This window comes from Microcaecilia unicolor, chromosome 6, assembly GCF_901765095.1.
Source record: "Microcaecilia unicolor chromosome 6, aMicUni1.1, whole genome shotgun sequence".
NCBI classification, from domain to species: Eukaryota; Metazoa; Chordata; class Amphibia; order Gymnophiona; family Siphonopidae; genus Microcaecilia; species Microcaecilia unicolor.
The window spans coordinates 212670751-212688569 of record NC_044036.1 but is presented as its reverse complement, the minus strand read 5'-3'; the positions used below and the strand labels follow the sequence as shown (position 1 = coordinate 212688569).

General features: G+C 48.1%; 1 protein-coding gene across 1 annotated transcript in view; it reads left to right on the top strand.

Annotated features, from left to right (window-relative positions):
* Positions 1-396: 396 nt before the first annotated feature.
* LOC115472507 (protein FAM166A-like) overlaps positions 397-17819 on the top strand; it is a 431767-nt gene continuing 414344 nt past the window's right edge. The window contains exons 1-2 of the mRNA XM_030206797.1: positions 397-494; positions 1187-1425. Of these exons, the coding sequence (XP_030062657.1) occupies positions 397-494; positions 1187-1425 (337 nt within the window). The remainder of the gene's footprint in view (positions 495-1186; positions 1426-17819) is intronic.

Sequence of the window (17819 nt, the reverse complement as noted above, 5' to 3'; positions counted from 1 at the left end):
AACTATTTTAGATCTAGTCCTTAATGGCATGTAGGATCTGGTGCAAAAGGTATTATTGGCCAGTCTATTATTGATCAAAATGTAGTAAAATTTGTCGTCACTTGAATGAAGATTCTAAACAAATTACTGCTGTAGTACTTAATAATTAAAAGGGATACTATTATAAAATGAGAAAAATTTTTCAGAGAAAAATTAAAAGGAGTGGTAGAAAAATTTGCATGATGCTTGGAGATTATATACAAGACCATTTTGGAGGCCCAGAAATAACATATTCCATTTGTTTAAAAAAGAAGGTGGAAAAAAGGCCAAACAATGGCTGAAAGAATTTAACGATGAGGTGGAAGAGGCAGTGACAAACAATGGCTGACATAGTTTAATGGTGAGGTGGAAGAGGCAATGAAAGTCAAAAATGAGTGTCATTCAGAAAATGGAAAGCAGACCCTAATGAAGAAAACAGAGATGATTGCAAGCACTGGCAAGTTGGATGTAAAAATGTAATAAGGCAGGCCAAGAGAGGTTTTGAAAAGAATTTTACTTTAGAAGTATAAATTAATATTAAAATCTTTATCAAGCGTATTTGAAACATAAAAACCTGTGAATATATTCAAGAAGTAAAATCCAGTCTATCCTCTAGAAGGCAGGATGTAAGATGAGGACTGTATGTGGTGGGAGTTGATAAAATTCAAACCTACTGGAAAAATGTACAACAGCAGGTAATTATGAGCATGAATACACTGTTGGATCTTAAAATCTATCTACCGGGGTTGTAAGAATAAGGGATAAATAATAGATAGAAGACTCAATAGCCATTTTCTCCTTATGGCTGGAGTGATGATAACCAGGAAGTAGAAAATTCAGAAAGGCTCAACTATTGTGGAATGGATCTTAATAGTATTAACAGCATTTTAAAAACAGTTTGGAAAAGTTTCTGGAGTCCAAATTTATGAACACTAGGCATGCATGGAAAATCGACACCTACCTCCAGGGTATGCAATAGTGAAGAGATCTTCTGGGTATATCAAATGACCTGGATTGGCCAATGTCACATACAGGATGCTGAGCTCAATGGACCACTGACCTGACCCATTATGGCATGTCCTATGTATTTAATGATAGTTTTTCAATTGAATCCCCAGTGATAAATGCACTTCTATCTGAAATATTTCTGTGTATACATTCTTCTCAGATATGCCGGCTTCTGCCCCCAGTTGCGTTACCAGACAGGAAACACCTATGGTAAAACAACAAACCGTTTGCTGACAGACCCCAGCGTGGTAAAAAGCCCTCACTCAGTGCTGGCACCAATAAGCACATTGCCACTCCACAGCAGCATGGGGAATAATGGAATTACCAGCAGCACTAACCAAAGCTTTCCACTGAAGACAGATCAGAGGCACGTAGAAACCTATATCTCAGGATACACCGGTAAGCAATATTGCCTGTTGTGGACATGACAGGATGGTAAACCATGTTATCCCAGGGGTATATAACTCCAGTCCAACAGACCTGCAAAAAGGACTGGTTTTCAGATTAGTACATGTTCTTGAACAAAATGTAAAATATATTTAAACATAGCAGGGTCTATATTCAAAGTGATTTAAATGGCCAGTAGAGGCTCCTGGCCATTTAAATTGCATGTCTGGGCTAACCGGGGATATTCAGTGGCACTTAACCGGATAGTGCTGCTGAATATCCTCTTTAACCGACCATGCTGAAATAGGCTAGTTTGTGGTGGTGTGGAGGCGGAGTTAGGGCTGTGCAGACAGCTAGCCAGATAGCTGAGATTTTCAGTCTGCTAATTGGCTGAGCAATCACATAAAGCTAGGACAGAAAAAGGCTGTCCTAACTTTATGTGGCAAAGTGAATCAGGCATCAGTCTGGATATCGGCTGGTGCCTGGTTAACTTTAGGTCATAGCATTACTTGCTGCCATCCCTTTCCCTCCCACATAATACCCCCCCCCCCCCTTGGAACATGCCACCTCTTCCAATCCCCCTTTAGTTCATGGCATTATTTGCTGCCATCCCTCTCCCTCCCACATAACACCACCCCTCGGAACATGCCACCTCTTATGATTCCCCCTCCTTCCCTCCCCTCTCTTGGAGCAAGCATGACATTCTTCCCTCCCATAGGGTTACCATATGGCTCCAGAAAAAGGAGCAGAAGCAAGAAGTAGGAAGGGTAGGCTCTTCTGAAACACCTGAAGAGACATCTGTTCAGAATCAATTCTTTATTGCAAGAAAAATGAAAAAGACTCGATTCAACACAGCTGTGTTTCGGCGCTACCACGCGCCTTCCTCAGGAGTTTATGAAACAAGGTGTTTACAAAATATCAATCAAAATCACCAATGTCATAAAAGAACATATCTTTGAAAGGAAAATATATAAGAATTCAATACATATATAAAAAAAACAATACATATATAAAAAATGTTACATATTCTGACAAGGCTACTGCCAGGGTGGCTGGGATGAAGCATTTAGACCCTGAAATACAAGTACCAGAAGCCATTGCAAGGAGGGAGGCAGAGAGTAATCTGGAAACAAGGGAATGGATTCCCAGCTCCAGCAGAGGGAGCAAGGGGGATAGCCAGGCTGAGCCTATAATTTCATCCCCCACTAGGGGGAGGTGGAGGGAAGAATCTCAGTTCCCCTGGATACGCAATCAATATACAATGCGGCCCAGCTGGAATAGAGAGGGGCCCATGGAGAGGGAAAATGATGATTGGATGGATTATATGGAAGGAGGGGTAGATCAGAGGGGAGAGGAATCCCAGGAGGGGGGAGAAGCCTCTATGGAGTGGGAGAGTTCCAAGGTAGGGATGGCCAGTTCCTGAGGGTTTGGAAGGGTGTTGGAGGTGAGCAGGGCCGCCGAGAGACTGGGCCGGGCCTGGGGCAAGGCCGCCCCCGGGGCCCCGCCCCTGCCACCCTCGCCGCCCCACCCCCACTGCCGCCGCTCTCCCTCCACCCCCCCCTGAGGTTGCCACCGCTCCCCCCCCAAGATCACTGCAGCCACTGCTCCCCCCTTTACCCCTGAGGTTGCCACCGCTCCCCCCTTCACCCCCCCCCTATGTCACCACCGCTTCCCCCCTCCGTCCGCCACTGGGCTGGGCCCCCTGCATTGAAGTCACAGTCTCACCTCCATGAAAGCAGCGCTGCAGGCAGCAAAACGCCTCCCTTCGGCCCTCCTCCCTCCTTGTGTCCCGCCCTCATGGAAGTTACGTCAGACGAGGGCGGGACACAGGGAGGGAAGGAGGGCCGAAGGGAGGCGTTCTGCTGCCTACAGCGCTGCTTTCATGGAGGTGAGACTGCGATTCCAATGCAGGGGGCAGACGGTCGACGAAGGAGGGCGGGTGTGACTGCAGCGCCGGGCCCCCCTTGGAGGCCTGGGCCTGGGGAATTTTGTCCCCCCTGCCCCCCTCCTCTCGGCGGCTATGGAGGTGAGTGAAACCTGCTTTATTGAAAGCCTGATGCATTTGTAAACCTGCTTTATTGAAAGCCTGATGTATTTGGAACCCTGCTTCATTTACCTGCTTTATTGGAAGCCTGATTTATTTTGGAAGCCTACTTTACTGGAAACCTACGTATGTGGTTGGAACCACGGCGTACCGGCACCTTTTTTTGTAGGTCACCTCCCCGACCTAGTCCCCCCCCCCCCCCACCTGCCTACCAGCTCCATGCCAACGACCCTCTTCTCCTGCCACCGTGACCCAGCCTTTAAAAAAATCTACGAAGCGGTGGAGCGGTGCCTCGCGTCTGCCTGTAAAAGAAGAAAAATCGCCTCGTCGGTCGGCCTTCCCTCACTGTGTCCCGCCCTCTGACGTAACTTCCTATTTCCGCAAGGGCGGAACACAGTGAGGGAAGGCCGGCCGACGAGGCGATTTTTCTTCTTTTACAGGCAGACGCGAGGCACTGCTCCGCCGCTTCGTAGATTTTTTTAAAGGCTGGGTCACGGTGCCGGGTGGCAGGAGAAGATGGTCGTCGGCACGGACCTGGTAGGCAGGTGGGGACTGGGTCGGGGAGGGGGGCTCAGATGGGTATAGGTGGCTGGAGGGAGGGGGAGCAGGGAAACGAGGAGAGTCGCTGGACATGGGTTGGAGGGCAGGGGGGACGGTGAGGTTGCTGGACATGGGTGGATGGCAGGGGAGGGCAGGGGGGACAAGGAGGGTCATTGGACATGTGTGGATGGCAGGGGGAACAGAATCGCTGGACATGGGTGGATGGCAGGGGGACAGGGGGGTTGCTGGACATGGGTGGATGGCAGGGGGGACAGGGGGGTTGCTGGACATGGGTGGATGGCAGGGGAGTGCAGGGGGGACTGGAGGGTCGCTGGACATGGGAGGATGGCAGGGGGAAGAGAGAATCGCTGGACATGGGTGGATGGCAGGGGGGGACGGGGGGGTCGCTGGACATGGGTGGATGGCAGGGGGGATGGGGGGTTCTGGACATGGGTGGATGGCAGGGGAGGGCAGGGGGGACAGGTCGCTGGACATGGGTGGATGGCAGGGGGAGGAGAGAATCGCTGGACATGGGTGGATGGCAGGGGGGACGGGGGGGTTGCTGGACATGGGTGGATGGCAGGGGGGAAGGGGTTGCTGGGCATGGGTGGATGGCAGGGGAGGGCAGGGGGTAAAGAAGGGTTGCTGGACGTGGGCGGATGGCAGGGGGAAGAGAGAATCACTGGATATGGGTGGATGGCAGGGGGGACGGGGGTCACTGGACATGGGTGTATGACAGGGGGGGTAGCTGGACATGGGTGGATGGCAGGGGGAAGAGAGAATCGCTGGACATGGGTGGATGGCAGGGGGGAGAGGGGGGTTGCTGGACATGGGTGGAGGGCAGGGGGGACGGGGGGGTCTCTGAACATGGGTGGATGGAGGGCAGGGGAGAGGAGGGCTGCTAGACATGGGTGGATGGAGGAGAGGGAAGGGAGAGAGAAGAAATGCTGGACATGGATGGAGGTGAGGGAAGAGTGAGGAAGGAGATGAGATGAGGGAAAAGGAAGAGAGGAGAAAAACTACACATGGATGTAGAAAATAGGCAGAAGCTGGATCCACTGGACAGTCAAGTCTGCGTAGGACCCAGCTTTTACTTACGGATGTAGTGCAAGAAATGAAGAAGAAAGGAGGAAAGTAAAGAAATAAATGGAAAGGAAGCCCTGGAAATGGAGTTAAGAGGACAGATAGCAGCAGAATCAACATGATCAGAAAAACAAAGTCACCAGACAACAAAGGTAGAAAAAATCATTTTATTTTCATTTTAGTGTCTGGAATATGTCCAATTTGAGAATTTACATCTGCTGTCTTATTTTGCACTGGGTATACTGGAGCTGTAACAGCTTACAGAAATTATTTATAATGAAAAAAAAAATCACGTTATTTTTTTCTCCTATACTAGTATAAGGGCTGGTGGTTGGGAGGCGGGGTTAGTGCTGGGCAGACTTATACGGTCTGTGCCCTGAGAAAGACAGATACAAATCAAGGGGCTGGTGGTTGGAAGGCAGGGCTGGTGCTGAGCAGACTTATATGGTCTGTGCCCTGAAAAAGACAGATACAAATCAAGGTAAGTATACACAAAAAGTAGCACATGTGAGTTATCTTGTTGGGCAGACTGGATGGACCGTGCAGGTCTTTTTCTGCCGTCATCTACTACGTTACTATGTTTACTATGCTTATATGCGCTATGGCTGGTATAAGGGGTGTGGCAAATGTGGGTGTGACTATAATAGGGGTGAAGTCCTATGTGGTGACTCCTCCAACAATGAGTACCGGCACCTTTTTTTCTACAAAAAAAGCACTGGGATAACCTATGTACTGAAGTTTGTGACAGCTGTTATTGGCTTGATAATAAAAATCGTTTGACCTAGCCACTGTCTGCAATTGTGGTGAGATCTGGAAAAACGGCTGCTGGACAGCTCCACCTTGCTGGGAAGCAGTGGACTCTTTTCACAATGCCACTACCTGAAGTGTGATCCACGAAGACGAGTTGTGGGACAGAGGACTTTGGTTCCCTTTATTGCGCAGATCAGCAGGCACCTCAGGTAAGCTGTACCTAGGGAGGCCAAGGCTGGATAAGGAGCTGGTTAAGGGAGGTGAAACTAAAGGGTAGAGAACCCAGGCAGATTCTTAAAGAGGACCTGCTGGAGAAGAAAAAAAAAGGCAGCGCACTTGGGTTTGTTTCTTTTGCTTTACAGGATCTTATCCATTGCCACTGATGGAACAGAAGGAGTTATTGCACTGGATGGCAGCACAGTTCCAGAAACAGCAAGAGGGCTCGCAGCAAGCCCTGCACCAGGTGGTAGAAGCTACCAGGGATCAACAAGGGCCCTTATTAAAAGCCCTCCAGGTGCAGATGCAAGCGATGGAAGATTTGGTGTGGAAAGTCGCAGCACCCAGCGCTCCAGAAATGACCCCTATAGCGGTGGGCTTAGCTCCATATCATCCTTTCTCTTTGGGGAAAATGGGGGAAAAGGATGACGTGGAGGACTTCATAGTAACTTTTGAGAGGATTGCCAGGGCCATGAAATGGCCATTGGAGCAGTGGGCTGTGAGGCTGGCAGGCTGTTTGACTGGCGAAGCGCTGGCTGCCTATAGGGCCTCAACCCCTGCTCGTACTATGGACTACGAGGAGGTGGTGGCGGCCATTAAAAGTAGATTGCGCTTGACCCAAGACTACTATCGCCGTCTTTTTAGGGAGACCATGCTTAAGGGAGAAGAAAGGCCTAGGGCCTTAGCCCAGAATCTCAGGGATCTGGCGGTTAAGTGGCTGAAGCCTGAGAAAAAAACAGCTGAGCAGGTGGTGGAGTAAGGGACCTATAGGCCAAATGGCGTCCCAGACCTGGGTAAGGGAGCGAGAACCTGGGAAGAAGGAGTCCCCACTTAAAGGGGGCAACTGTTTTCAGTGTGGCCAAGAGGGTCATTTTTTGAGGAATTATAAGGAGAAAGTAGGGTTCATGGGCCAGGGTGGGGGAGATCAGGGCTCCTTTTTTTCCATGAAGTTCAGTTGGAGGGAGTTCCTGTTAGGTGCCTTTTGGACTTGGGAGGCAATCAATCCATGATATCTAAACTTCTATGGCAGAAGATAAAGGGTACCTGGGAAGAAGGGGATGAGGCGTATTGTGGCATGTTACCCATTCGGTGTATTCATCGGGCTGCAACAGCCTCTCCTCCCCCTCCTTCCCTGCCTTTCTCTTGCGCTCTGTGGAATGGCCGCTCTGTCTGTAACAAACTTTCCTACATCCATGACCTCTTTATCTCTCGTACTCTCCATCTGCTTATCCTAACTGAAACTTGGTTTTACCCTGAAGACTCTGCTTCAGTTGCGGCCCTATGCCATTGAGGTTATCTTTTCTCCCATACTCCTCGCCCGGTTGGCTGCGGAGGTGGTGTCGGGCTACTACTTTCACCCTCTTGTAGATTTCAACCACTTCTTCTACCTCAATCTCACTGTTTTTCTTCCTTCAAAGTCCACTCCATCCGTCTATTTACTCCTCTGCCTCTCCGAGTAGCAGTCATTTATCGACCCCCTGATAAGTCCCTTTCTTCCTTTCTCACTGACTTTGATGCTTGGCTTTCCTTCTTTCTTGAACCTTCATCTCCTTCTCTCATTCTTGGGGATTTTAACATTCATGCTAATGATCCCTCTGACTCTTATGCTTCGCAGTTTCTTGCTTTAACATCCTCATTCAATCTTCAACTGTGCTCCACTGCCCCCACTCACCAGAACGGCCACTGTCTTGATCTTATCCTCTCCTCAAACTGCTCACTCTCCAGTTTCTGTGACTCAACTCTTTCCCTCTCTGACCATCATCTGATAACTTTCACACTTAAACACCCTCCTCCCCAGTCCCGTCCAATCTTAACCAATACATTTAGGAATCTTCAGGCTATTGACCCTTCTACTCTGTCCTCCAATGTTTCAAATCTCTTCTGTACCACTATGTTATCCAAGTCCATCAATGAGGCTGTCTCTTCATATAATACTATTCTCTCCTCTGCTCTGGATACTCTTGCTTCTCTCATTCCCCGTTCTATAAAACGTATCAAACCCCAACCTTGAATGACCTCTAGAATCCGCTACCTATGTTCCTGTGTCCGCTCTGCCAAACACCTTTGACTGAAATCCCGTGCCCATGCTGACTTCATAGATTTCAAATGCTTGTTGACCTCCTTCCAGTCTGCTCTTTTACTTGTCAAACAGGACTATTACATCCAGTTGACAAATTCTCTTGGCTCAAACCCTTGTCGTCTCTTTGCCACACTGAACTCTCTCCTCAAAGTGCCTTCACCTCCAACCCCCCCTTCACTTTCCCCCCAGACTCTGGCTGAGTTCTTTCATGATAAAGTTCACAAGATTAAATTTGAATTCTCAACCAGGTCACCTCCACCTCTCCTTCCCTTAGTCCATTCTCTCAACCCTCCAACCCCGGCCTCCTTTTCTTCCTTTTCTGAAATCACTGAAGAGGAAACTACACATCTTATTTCCTCCTCAAAACTAACTACCTGTTCCTCTGATCCTATTCCCACCCATCTACTTAACACTATCTCTCCTACTGTCATCCCATTTATCTGTCATATCCTCAGTCTTTCACTGTCCACTGCGACTGTTCCTGATGCCTTCAAACATGCCGTAGTCACACCACTCCTTAAAAAACCTTCATTGGACCCTACCTGTCCTTCCAACTATCACCCCATCTCCCTCCTCCTTTTCCTGTCCAAGATACTTGAACGTGCTGTTCACCACCGTTGCCTTGACATTCTTTCATCTCAAGCTATTCTTGATCCACTTCAATCTGGCTTTCACCCCCTTCATTCTACTGAAACAACGCTTGCTAAAGTCTCCAATGATCTGTTCCTAGCCAGATCCAAAGGTCTCTATTCTATCCTCATCCTTCTCGATCTATCTGCTGCTTTTGACACTGTTGATCACAGCCTACTTCTTGACACGCTATCCTCACTTGAATTTCAGGGCTCTGTTCTTTCTTGGTTTTCTTCTTATCTTTCCCAGCGTACCTTTAGTGTATACTCTAGTGGATCCTCTTCTACTTCTATCCCACTGTCAGTTGGTGTACCTCAGGGATCTGTCCTGGGACCTCTTCTCTTCTCCATCTATACTTCTTCCCTTGGTACTCTGATCTCATCCCCTGGTTTTCAGTATCATCTTTACGCTGATGACTCCCAGATCTACCTCTCCACACCAGAAATCTCAGCTGAAATCCAGGCCAAAGTATCAGCCTGTCTGACATTGCTGCCTGGATGTCTCAGCGCCATCTGAAACTAAACATGACCAAGACTGAGCTTCTTATCTTTCCCCCTAAACCAACCTCTCCTCCTCCCCCATTCTCTATTTCTGTGGATAACACTCTCATCCTTCCTGTCTCATCAGCTTGTAACCTTGGGGTCATCTTCGACTCCTCCCTCTCCTTCTCTGCACATATTCAACAGACTGCTAAAACCTGTCGTTTCTTTCTCTATAATATCAGCAAAATTCGCCCTTTCCTTTCTGAGCACACTACCAGAAACCTCATCCACGCTCTTATCACCTCTCGCTTAGACTATTGCAACTTGCTTCTCACAGGTCTCCCCATCTCTCTCCTCTTCAATCTGTTCAAAATTCTGCTGCACGACTAATATTCTGCCAGGGTCGTTATGCTCATATTAGCCCTCTTCTCAAGTCACTTCACTGGCTTCCTATCCGTTTCTGCATACAGTTCAAACTCCTCTTATTGACCTATAAGTGCATTCACTCTGCAGCTCCTCAGTACCTCTCCACTCTCATCTCTCCCTGCATTCCTCCCCGGGAACTCCGTTCACTGGGTAAATCTCTCTTATCTGCACCCTTCTTCTCCACCGCTAACTCCAGACTCCGTTCCTTTTATCTTGCTGCACCATATGCCTGGAATAGACTTTCTGAGCCGGTACGTCAAGCTCCATCTCTGACCGTCTTCAAATCTAAGCTAAAAGCCCACCTTTTTGATGCTGCTTTTAACTCCTAACCCTTGTTCACTTGTTCAGTACCCTTATTTTATCATCCTCACTTTAATATTCCCTTATCTTTTGTTTTTCCTGTTTGTCTGTCCTAATTAGATTTTAAGCTCTGTTGAGCAGGGACTGTCTCTTCATGTTCAAGTGTACAGCGCTGCATATGTCTAGTAGCGCTATAGAAATGATAAGTAGTAGTAGTAGTTCCCGGTGTTCCGCCTGAGGCTCCACAGCCCCTTCTTTAATGGGTACCTCAATTTAGCAGTGCTGCCTAGGCTACCCTTCAACCTGGTGTTGGGGAGAGACTGGGGTCCTTTTTCTAGGTGTCTCCAGGAATTGCATGGGTGGGTAACCACGCGGGCCCAACAGGCAAAAGGAGGGTCAGTATCCTTGGAGGATGACTCTTTAGGGCAAATCTTCCCCTTTCATGAGACAGTATTGGGAACTTCAGGGAAGGGACGGAAGGCTAGGGACTCCCGGCTCCTAGAAAGGCAGAAGAGAGCCCAGGTCCTTCGTGATATAGGTCAAGGGGAAACCATGCCCTGGGTTGCAGGAGAGGTGGTAGCAAGGTTGCCTGCCTTTGCCCAGGAGCAGAGAGGGGATCCTGTCCTCAAGAGAGCTTTTGAGCAAACCAGGGGAGTTCTTTCAGAGTGTTTCCCCCTGCTTTAGGCAAGGAGTTATTATATAGAGAAATTCTGGAACCGGTGGGAGGCACTATCTGACAGCAGCTAGTAATTCCCCAGGTATTCCGGAAAGTTATTCTCAAGGGTGCCCATGATCATCCGTTAGCAGGTCTTAAGGGCTCTCAGAACACATTAAAACAAGTCCTGGAGCAGTTTTATTGGCCAGGGGTACATCGGGAGGTACAGGAATATTGTCAAAGCTGCCCTCAGAGACTGATTGACCGGCTTCCTTCACGAGCCCCGTTGTTGCCCCTCCCACCATAAGGGAATCTATGACTAGCCTAGCCATGGACATTGTTAGACGGGACGTGAGCCCTTGGACCTAGGCCGAGGCCTAATATAGCTTTTAGGCCAAGGCCTAGGATGGATCGAAGAGGTACAATACACAACCCCAGCTACTGATCCATGCACAGACACACACAACCAATCTTACACTACCAGAAAGGGGGCATTCAAGCGGGCCTCACGGCCTATCTGGAACCGATACACTCAGAGCTCAAGCATGTGGGCCTCATGGCCTACCTGGAACTGATACACTCTTAGGGAGGGGAGAAAGAGACTAAGCGAGGTGTCCCATACCGGGGACCGGGGCACCGGCAGCACCCTTTGTGCTAGCGGTCAAGGAGAAAAGGTAGCATACACAGGAACACAAGAAATGATACTGTAGACAGAGACCCTCAGCAAAACAGGGAAAGGACAATACCCAGTAACCAGGAGGCAGTACAGGAAAGGAAGTATTGGACAGTCATCAAGGAAGACTGCATTAACCAGATAACTGCCAGAGGTAGAGAAGCTCTGCAGCTAAAGGGTTTAAACCCAGTTCAGCACACATACAGAAAGCTGAGGCAGAGAATAAGGCAAGTAACAGGGAAGCAGAGGAGCTCTGCAGGCAAAGGGTTAAACCCAGCTTAGCACACAAACAGAAAGCTGGGGCACAGGGCTGAAAGGAAGCACAAAGAAAAAACAATAAACAACCCCCATAGAAACAAGGGACAGGACCAGACAGGGAGAAATAAACACAGCACAAGGGAACTCAGAAGGAAGACAGAAACAAGAAACTAGAACAGACCGAGAAGTAACTCAACACTCAGCACCAGAGCTACACAGAGATACCAGGTGAAGGGAGGGGGTAATTAGCTACACACGGACAGAGACAGAGCAAACAGAAACTGCAGCCAAGAGAGGAGAAATCCTCCACACACGCACAGAGCTAACAGCTCACACAAAGCAAAGGGGTTCACACAAGCACAGAGCTAACAGCTCACACAAGCAAAAGAGGGCTTTAAGCAGATAAGAGTAAACACCAAAGCAGGGGTTGCTGGGAGAGGCGAGCTTATGTAGACAGACTGACATCAGCTCGGCCCCTGATGGACCAATCAGGAGCGGTTTCAAGCATTCCCCTGTCTGACTAGTAGGATTCAGGCAGAAACATAATAGAATCATAACAGACATTATCGGGCCCCTCATTAGAACCCCTAGGGGATTCCTGTACATTCTGGTCATCATGGACCGAGCTAAGTGGTTTCCCTGGGCTGTTCCCTTACAAAACATAAAGGCCAAGGGAATAGCCACCGAGTCAGTTAAACTCTTTTGTGAGATAGGGTTCCCTAGGGAGGTTCTTACTGACCAGGGCTCTAATTTCAAGTCTGGTAGCTTAAAACAGTTATGGGAGGCCTTTGGCATCCGGCATATAACAACCTCAGCCTACCATCCCCAGTCGGATGGAATGGTAGAAACGTTCAACAAAACCCTTAAGGGTATGCTGAGGAGGGGATTGAACTGGCAGTATGAGGACTGGGACCAGTTACTCCCCTTTGCTCTATACGCCTGCCAGGAAAATATTCAGGCATTGCTGAGGGTGTCCCCGTTTGAGCTAGTATACGGACGGCTACCCCGGGGAATTCTGGACATTATACAGGAGCAGTGGGTGGAGAGAACAGAAGATCCCCAACCCATCAGTATATATCTCCGGGAATTAAGGGCCCGGTTACATCGCCTTTCAGAGTATGTGCAGAGCAATTTGGGAAGGTGCCAGGGGATTCAAAAGGGGTACTATGACCAGGGTACCAAGGCTAGGCACTTCAAGGTAGGGGAGCGGGTCCTGGTAATGATCCCCTCAGACCCTCATAAGTTCCTCTCGCAATGGAAAGGGTCTTGCACCATAGACGGTAAAGTAGGTCCTTGGACCTACCGGGTTAAAAATGACAAAGGAAGAGTCCAAGTGTATCATGTGAATGTACTACGCCCATGGATAGAGCGAAGCGGGATAGTAGCGGTCCGGGAGGAAGACCTAGGGCTCCAGCTTAGTGACCTCAAGGAAGGGGATACTCCGGGTAAAGGTACTTCCCTGGAGCCTCAGCAGAGGCAGGTGGTGGAGGCACTGTTGAGGCAGTTTCAGGACGTGCTTAACCCCCTTCCTGGGGAAACACGGGTGATCACCCACTATATTCATACTGAACCAGGGCACATCATTCGCCAAAGACCCTACTGGGTGCCCGAGGCTCAAAGACAGGAGATTATCAGGCAGGTGCAAGAAATGCTGGACCTTGGGGTCATAGAAGAGTCCCACAGTCCTTGGGCTAGTCCGGTAGTACTAGTACCAAAATCCGACGGCTCCCAAAGATTTTGCATCGATTTCAGGATGGTTAACACCATCTCTAGATTTGATGCCTACCCTATGCCCCGAGTCGATGATTTATTAGATAGATTGGGACAAGCCCGGTATTTTACTACTCTAGACCTTACAAAAGGCTATTGCCAAATTCCTTTAGCAGAGGAAGCCAAGCCTAAGACTGCCTTTATTACACTTCTAGGGCTATTCCAATTTAGGAGAATGCCATTTGGCTTGAATGGGGCGGCTGCATCCTGTCAACGCTTAGCCAATCACATCCTGCGGGGGCATCACGAGTATGCAGCCGCCTACATGGATGATATTGTAATATTTAGCAAGGAGTGGGCGTCCCATTTGCCACGGGTTGCAGCGGTGTTAGAATCCCTGCGGGAAGCAGGATTGACGGTAAACCCAAAAAAGTGCATGTTCGCTGCCCAAGAGGTGGCATACCTAGGATATTGGGTAGGGGGAGGAGTCAAAAACCCCTAACCGATAAAGTGCAAGGTATACGGGACTTCACCTTGCCCCTCAACAAAAAACAACTATGTAGCTTTCTGGGACTCGTGAGGTACTATAGACGTTTCATCCCTAACTTTGCGGAGATCTCCAGCCCCTTGACAGATATGTTAAAGAGGACCCACCCCAATACTTTGATATGGGAGACACAGGGGAGGGCAGCCTTCGACACACTACGACACATCATATGTCAAGAACCCGTCTTGAGGGGAGTAGATTTCGGGAGGCCCTTCCTTTTACAAACCGATGCCTCTGAAACAGGGCTGGGGGCTGTCTTGTCCCAGGAGTTTGGGCAGGAGGAACACTCAGTGGTGTTTCTGAGTAAGAAACTGACGCCCGCAGAACGGCACTATGTGGTGATAGAGAGGGAGTGCCTAGTCGTTAAGTGGGCCATGGAAACTTTAAAATATTACCTCCAGGGACGAACTTTTATACTCATAATGGATCATGCCCCGTTAAAATGGTTGCAGCAGAGGCATGGCCAGAACAGCCACCTTACGAGGTGGTATTTAGCCCTGCAGGCTTTTTCCTTCACAGTGCAGCATTGGGCAGGGAAGCTCCATGGAAATGCAGATGCCCTGTCCCAAATTGTGAACCCTCGGAAGAGTCCTCTGTGGTCTTCCGAGGGTTGCAATTTCTTGAGGGAGGGGGTGTGTGACAAGGCTACTGCCAGGGTGGCTGGGATCAAGCATTTAGACCCTGAAATACAAGTACCAGAAGCCATTGTAAGGAGGGAGGCAGAGAGTAATCTGGAAACAAGGGAATGGATTCCCAGCTCCAGCAGAGGGAGCAAGGGGGATAGCCAGGCTGAGCCTATAATTTCATCCCCCACTAGGGGGAGGCGGAGGGAAGAAGCTCAGTTCCCCTGGATACGCAATCAATATACCATGCGGCCCAGCTGGAATAGAGAGGGGCCCATGGAGAGGGAAGAAGATGATTGGATGGATTATATGGAAGGAGGGGTAGATCAGAGGGGAGAGGAATCCCAGGAGGGGGGGAGAAGCCTTTATGGAGTGGCAGAGTTCCAAGGCAGGGATGGCCAGCTCCTGAGGGTTTGGAAGGGTGTTGGAGGTGAGAGAAACCTGCTTTATTGAAAGCCTGACGTATTTGGAAACCTGCTTTATTTACCTGCTTTATTGAAAGCCTGATGCATTTGGAATCCTGCTTCATTTACCTGCTTTATTGGAAGCCTGACTTATTTGGAAGCCTGATTTATTCTCCTGCTTTATTGGAAGCCTGATTTATTTACCTGCTTTACTGGATACCTATGTGGTTGGAACCTGTTTGTTTGGGGATAACCTATGTACTGAAGTTTGTGACAGCTGTTATTGGCTTGATAATAAAAATCGTTTGACCTAGCCATTGTCTGCAATTGTGGTGAGATCTGGAAAAATGGCTGGTGGACGGCTCCACTTTGCTGGGAAGCAGTGGACCCTTTTCACAATGTAAATAGATAATAAACTAATCCAACTATTCATGAGTCCATAGATGAATGCCAAAATAATTACACTTATATATATCAAAAGCACGACTTGAAAATATATAAACATACCCTTCCTACTTCTTGCTTCTGCACCTTTTCACGTAGGAAACAAGTGTACCTCCACCCTCTTGGTGGTATCTTCTGTCCAGAAAAAGGAGGACAGATTGAGCCAGTCTGGGTTTTACTTCCTTTGCTTTCAATGGAAGCAAAATCTGGACTGGATCAATGTGTTCTTTTTCAGGAGCCATATGGTAACCCTACCCTCCCACTCACCCACCCACTCTTGAATGATGGGAGAGACCCCCCATCTGATGCTTACTTCCCCTTTCTACTCCCTGGAACCAAGGCAAGACACTTCCCCTCACTGGATCCCCCTCTCCCCATTGCTGGGGGCTTGCCTTCCTGTTCCCTGGTAGTCCAGTGGGAAAGGGGGCAGGAGTGATGCCCACTTGCTCCAGCCCATTGAGCCATGGCTGTTGCGACCTCTAGCGGTAGCTTTGCGGTACTTCAAGAGGAGTGTGTCTTACCTTGGTTCTAGGGGGTGGGAGGAGGGAGTAGCCATCAGATGGGGGCAGATGATGTTATGCGGGTCCCGGACAATATTCAGCTGGGACCCGTATAAGCTCTGGCAGCTACCATCTGATGAATTATCCCTGGATATTCAATGCTGGTGGCTGGACATGGCCTGGCATTGAATATCTGGGGCTAACTCTGCTTACGACAGTCAGCATTGAAAAAAAAATGCTGACTGCCGCAGGTTGAATATTGACTGGAATGTGTCTAGGTCAGAAATGGAATGTCCAAGACATGACTGTCACAATTTCTAGCTTATTTTACAAAAGAGCTACTGAATGGCAAGCCTTTGGAAAAGAAATATAAAGGGCTGCAGGAAACATGCATGCATTTTCTTATGCATGCAACAGGACCAGCAGTATTCAGACTGCCACCACTGGCTGAGTTAGATACGGATATTCAGTGCCAGTGTCTATCTGGGTACTGGCACTGAATATCTGGGTATATTCAGAGGTGGTACTTGGATAGCTACCCAGTTAACTTAGGACAACCTTTTTGTTGTCCTGAGTTTACTGGATAGTTATCCTGGTACCACCACTTAATATCAGCAGTGCCCAGTAATTCTCTGCTTTGCTCTCTGGACACCCTGGCACTAATTGGATAATGTCACAATGGTCTGCCTAGATATTCAGCAGCACTCTTTGGGAACATGTTTACAAACAGAGCAGCATCACATGGCAGCTTTTACATGTGTAAACACTGATTTTCACCATTAACACTGAAGTACAATGAGCTCACACTTAATTTAAAGGAGCTAGGTTCTGTTGGTTAATCATGCAAAGATGGGAATAGAACAAGTGAATCTGGCCAGCCTTTGCTCTTTATCTGTCGGCATCTCTCTGGCATGGATTGCACCAGCTTCAGGAGTTGTTCCTGAGTTCAACCAACCAGCAAATAAGAGACTCAATAAATTCCCTTTTGTTCACTGACTCTCTTAGGGGTCCATTTACTAAGCAGCAGTAAAATGTGGCCTTAGCAAGCCCTTACACAAGTCTTTCCCATGCACTAAGGCCATTTTTACTGCAGCCTTAAAAATGTCTTTTTGCTGTTTTGTGTATTGCATGGCCATTTAGTCAAATTACTGTGTGTGCACTTACCGCCACCCATTTTTTAGGCAGTAAAGGCTCTCGTGCTACTGTGTGCTAACTGGTTAGTGCACAGATAATGTAGATGCACTAACTGGTTAGTGCAGAATGCCCACTCTCTGCCCCCTGACACAACCCTCAAAAATATTTATTTATTTATTTATTTATAACATTTATATCTGCAAAAACAAGAAGGGGTTCCACTTCTTTCGTTTTGGTAACATTTATACCCCGCATTTTCCCACCCACTGGCAGGCTCAATGTGGCTAACATCAGTCTGAAAAGGCATACCTTAATCCAGCAGACAAACAATAAAGTACAGTAAAGTGAAGATGATGGTGAGTAATTACAGGGGTGAAGAAAAAGAGGAAAGGGTAATAGAGTTCATAAGGTCTTTATAGTAGTTGTAGTCCAGGAATTATGGATGCGGGACCGGACCTTTAGTGTAAGCTTTTCCAAATAAGCTGGCCTTGAGAAATTTTCTGAAATTCAGATAATCATGAGTTGTTTTTACAGATTTAGGTAATGCATTGCACAATTGAGTGCTGATATAGGAAAAGGTGGAAGCGTAAGTGGATTTATACTTGAGACCATTACATGTAGGGTAATGGAGGTTTAAGTTTGAACGAGATGATCTATGGGAATTCCTAGGTGGCAAGTTGATAAAGGTATCCATATAAGCTGGAGCTTCACCATAGAGGATTTTATGGACCAGGGTGCAAATTTTAAAAGTTATATATTTGTTAGCATGCAGTTAGCGTGCGCAAATTGCCAATTACTAGGATACCTGAGCGCATCCCATGGTATGCCATTTTAAGCTGCATTAGGCATGCATTAGTGCTTGTCAGCTTAGCAAAAGGATCCCTTAGCTATTTCCAGTGTCACCTTA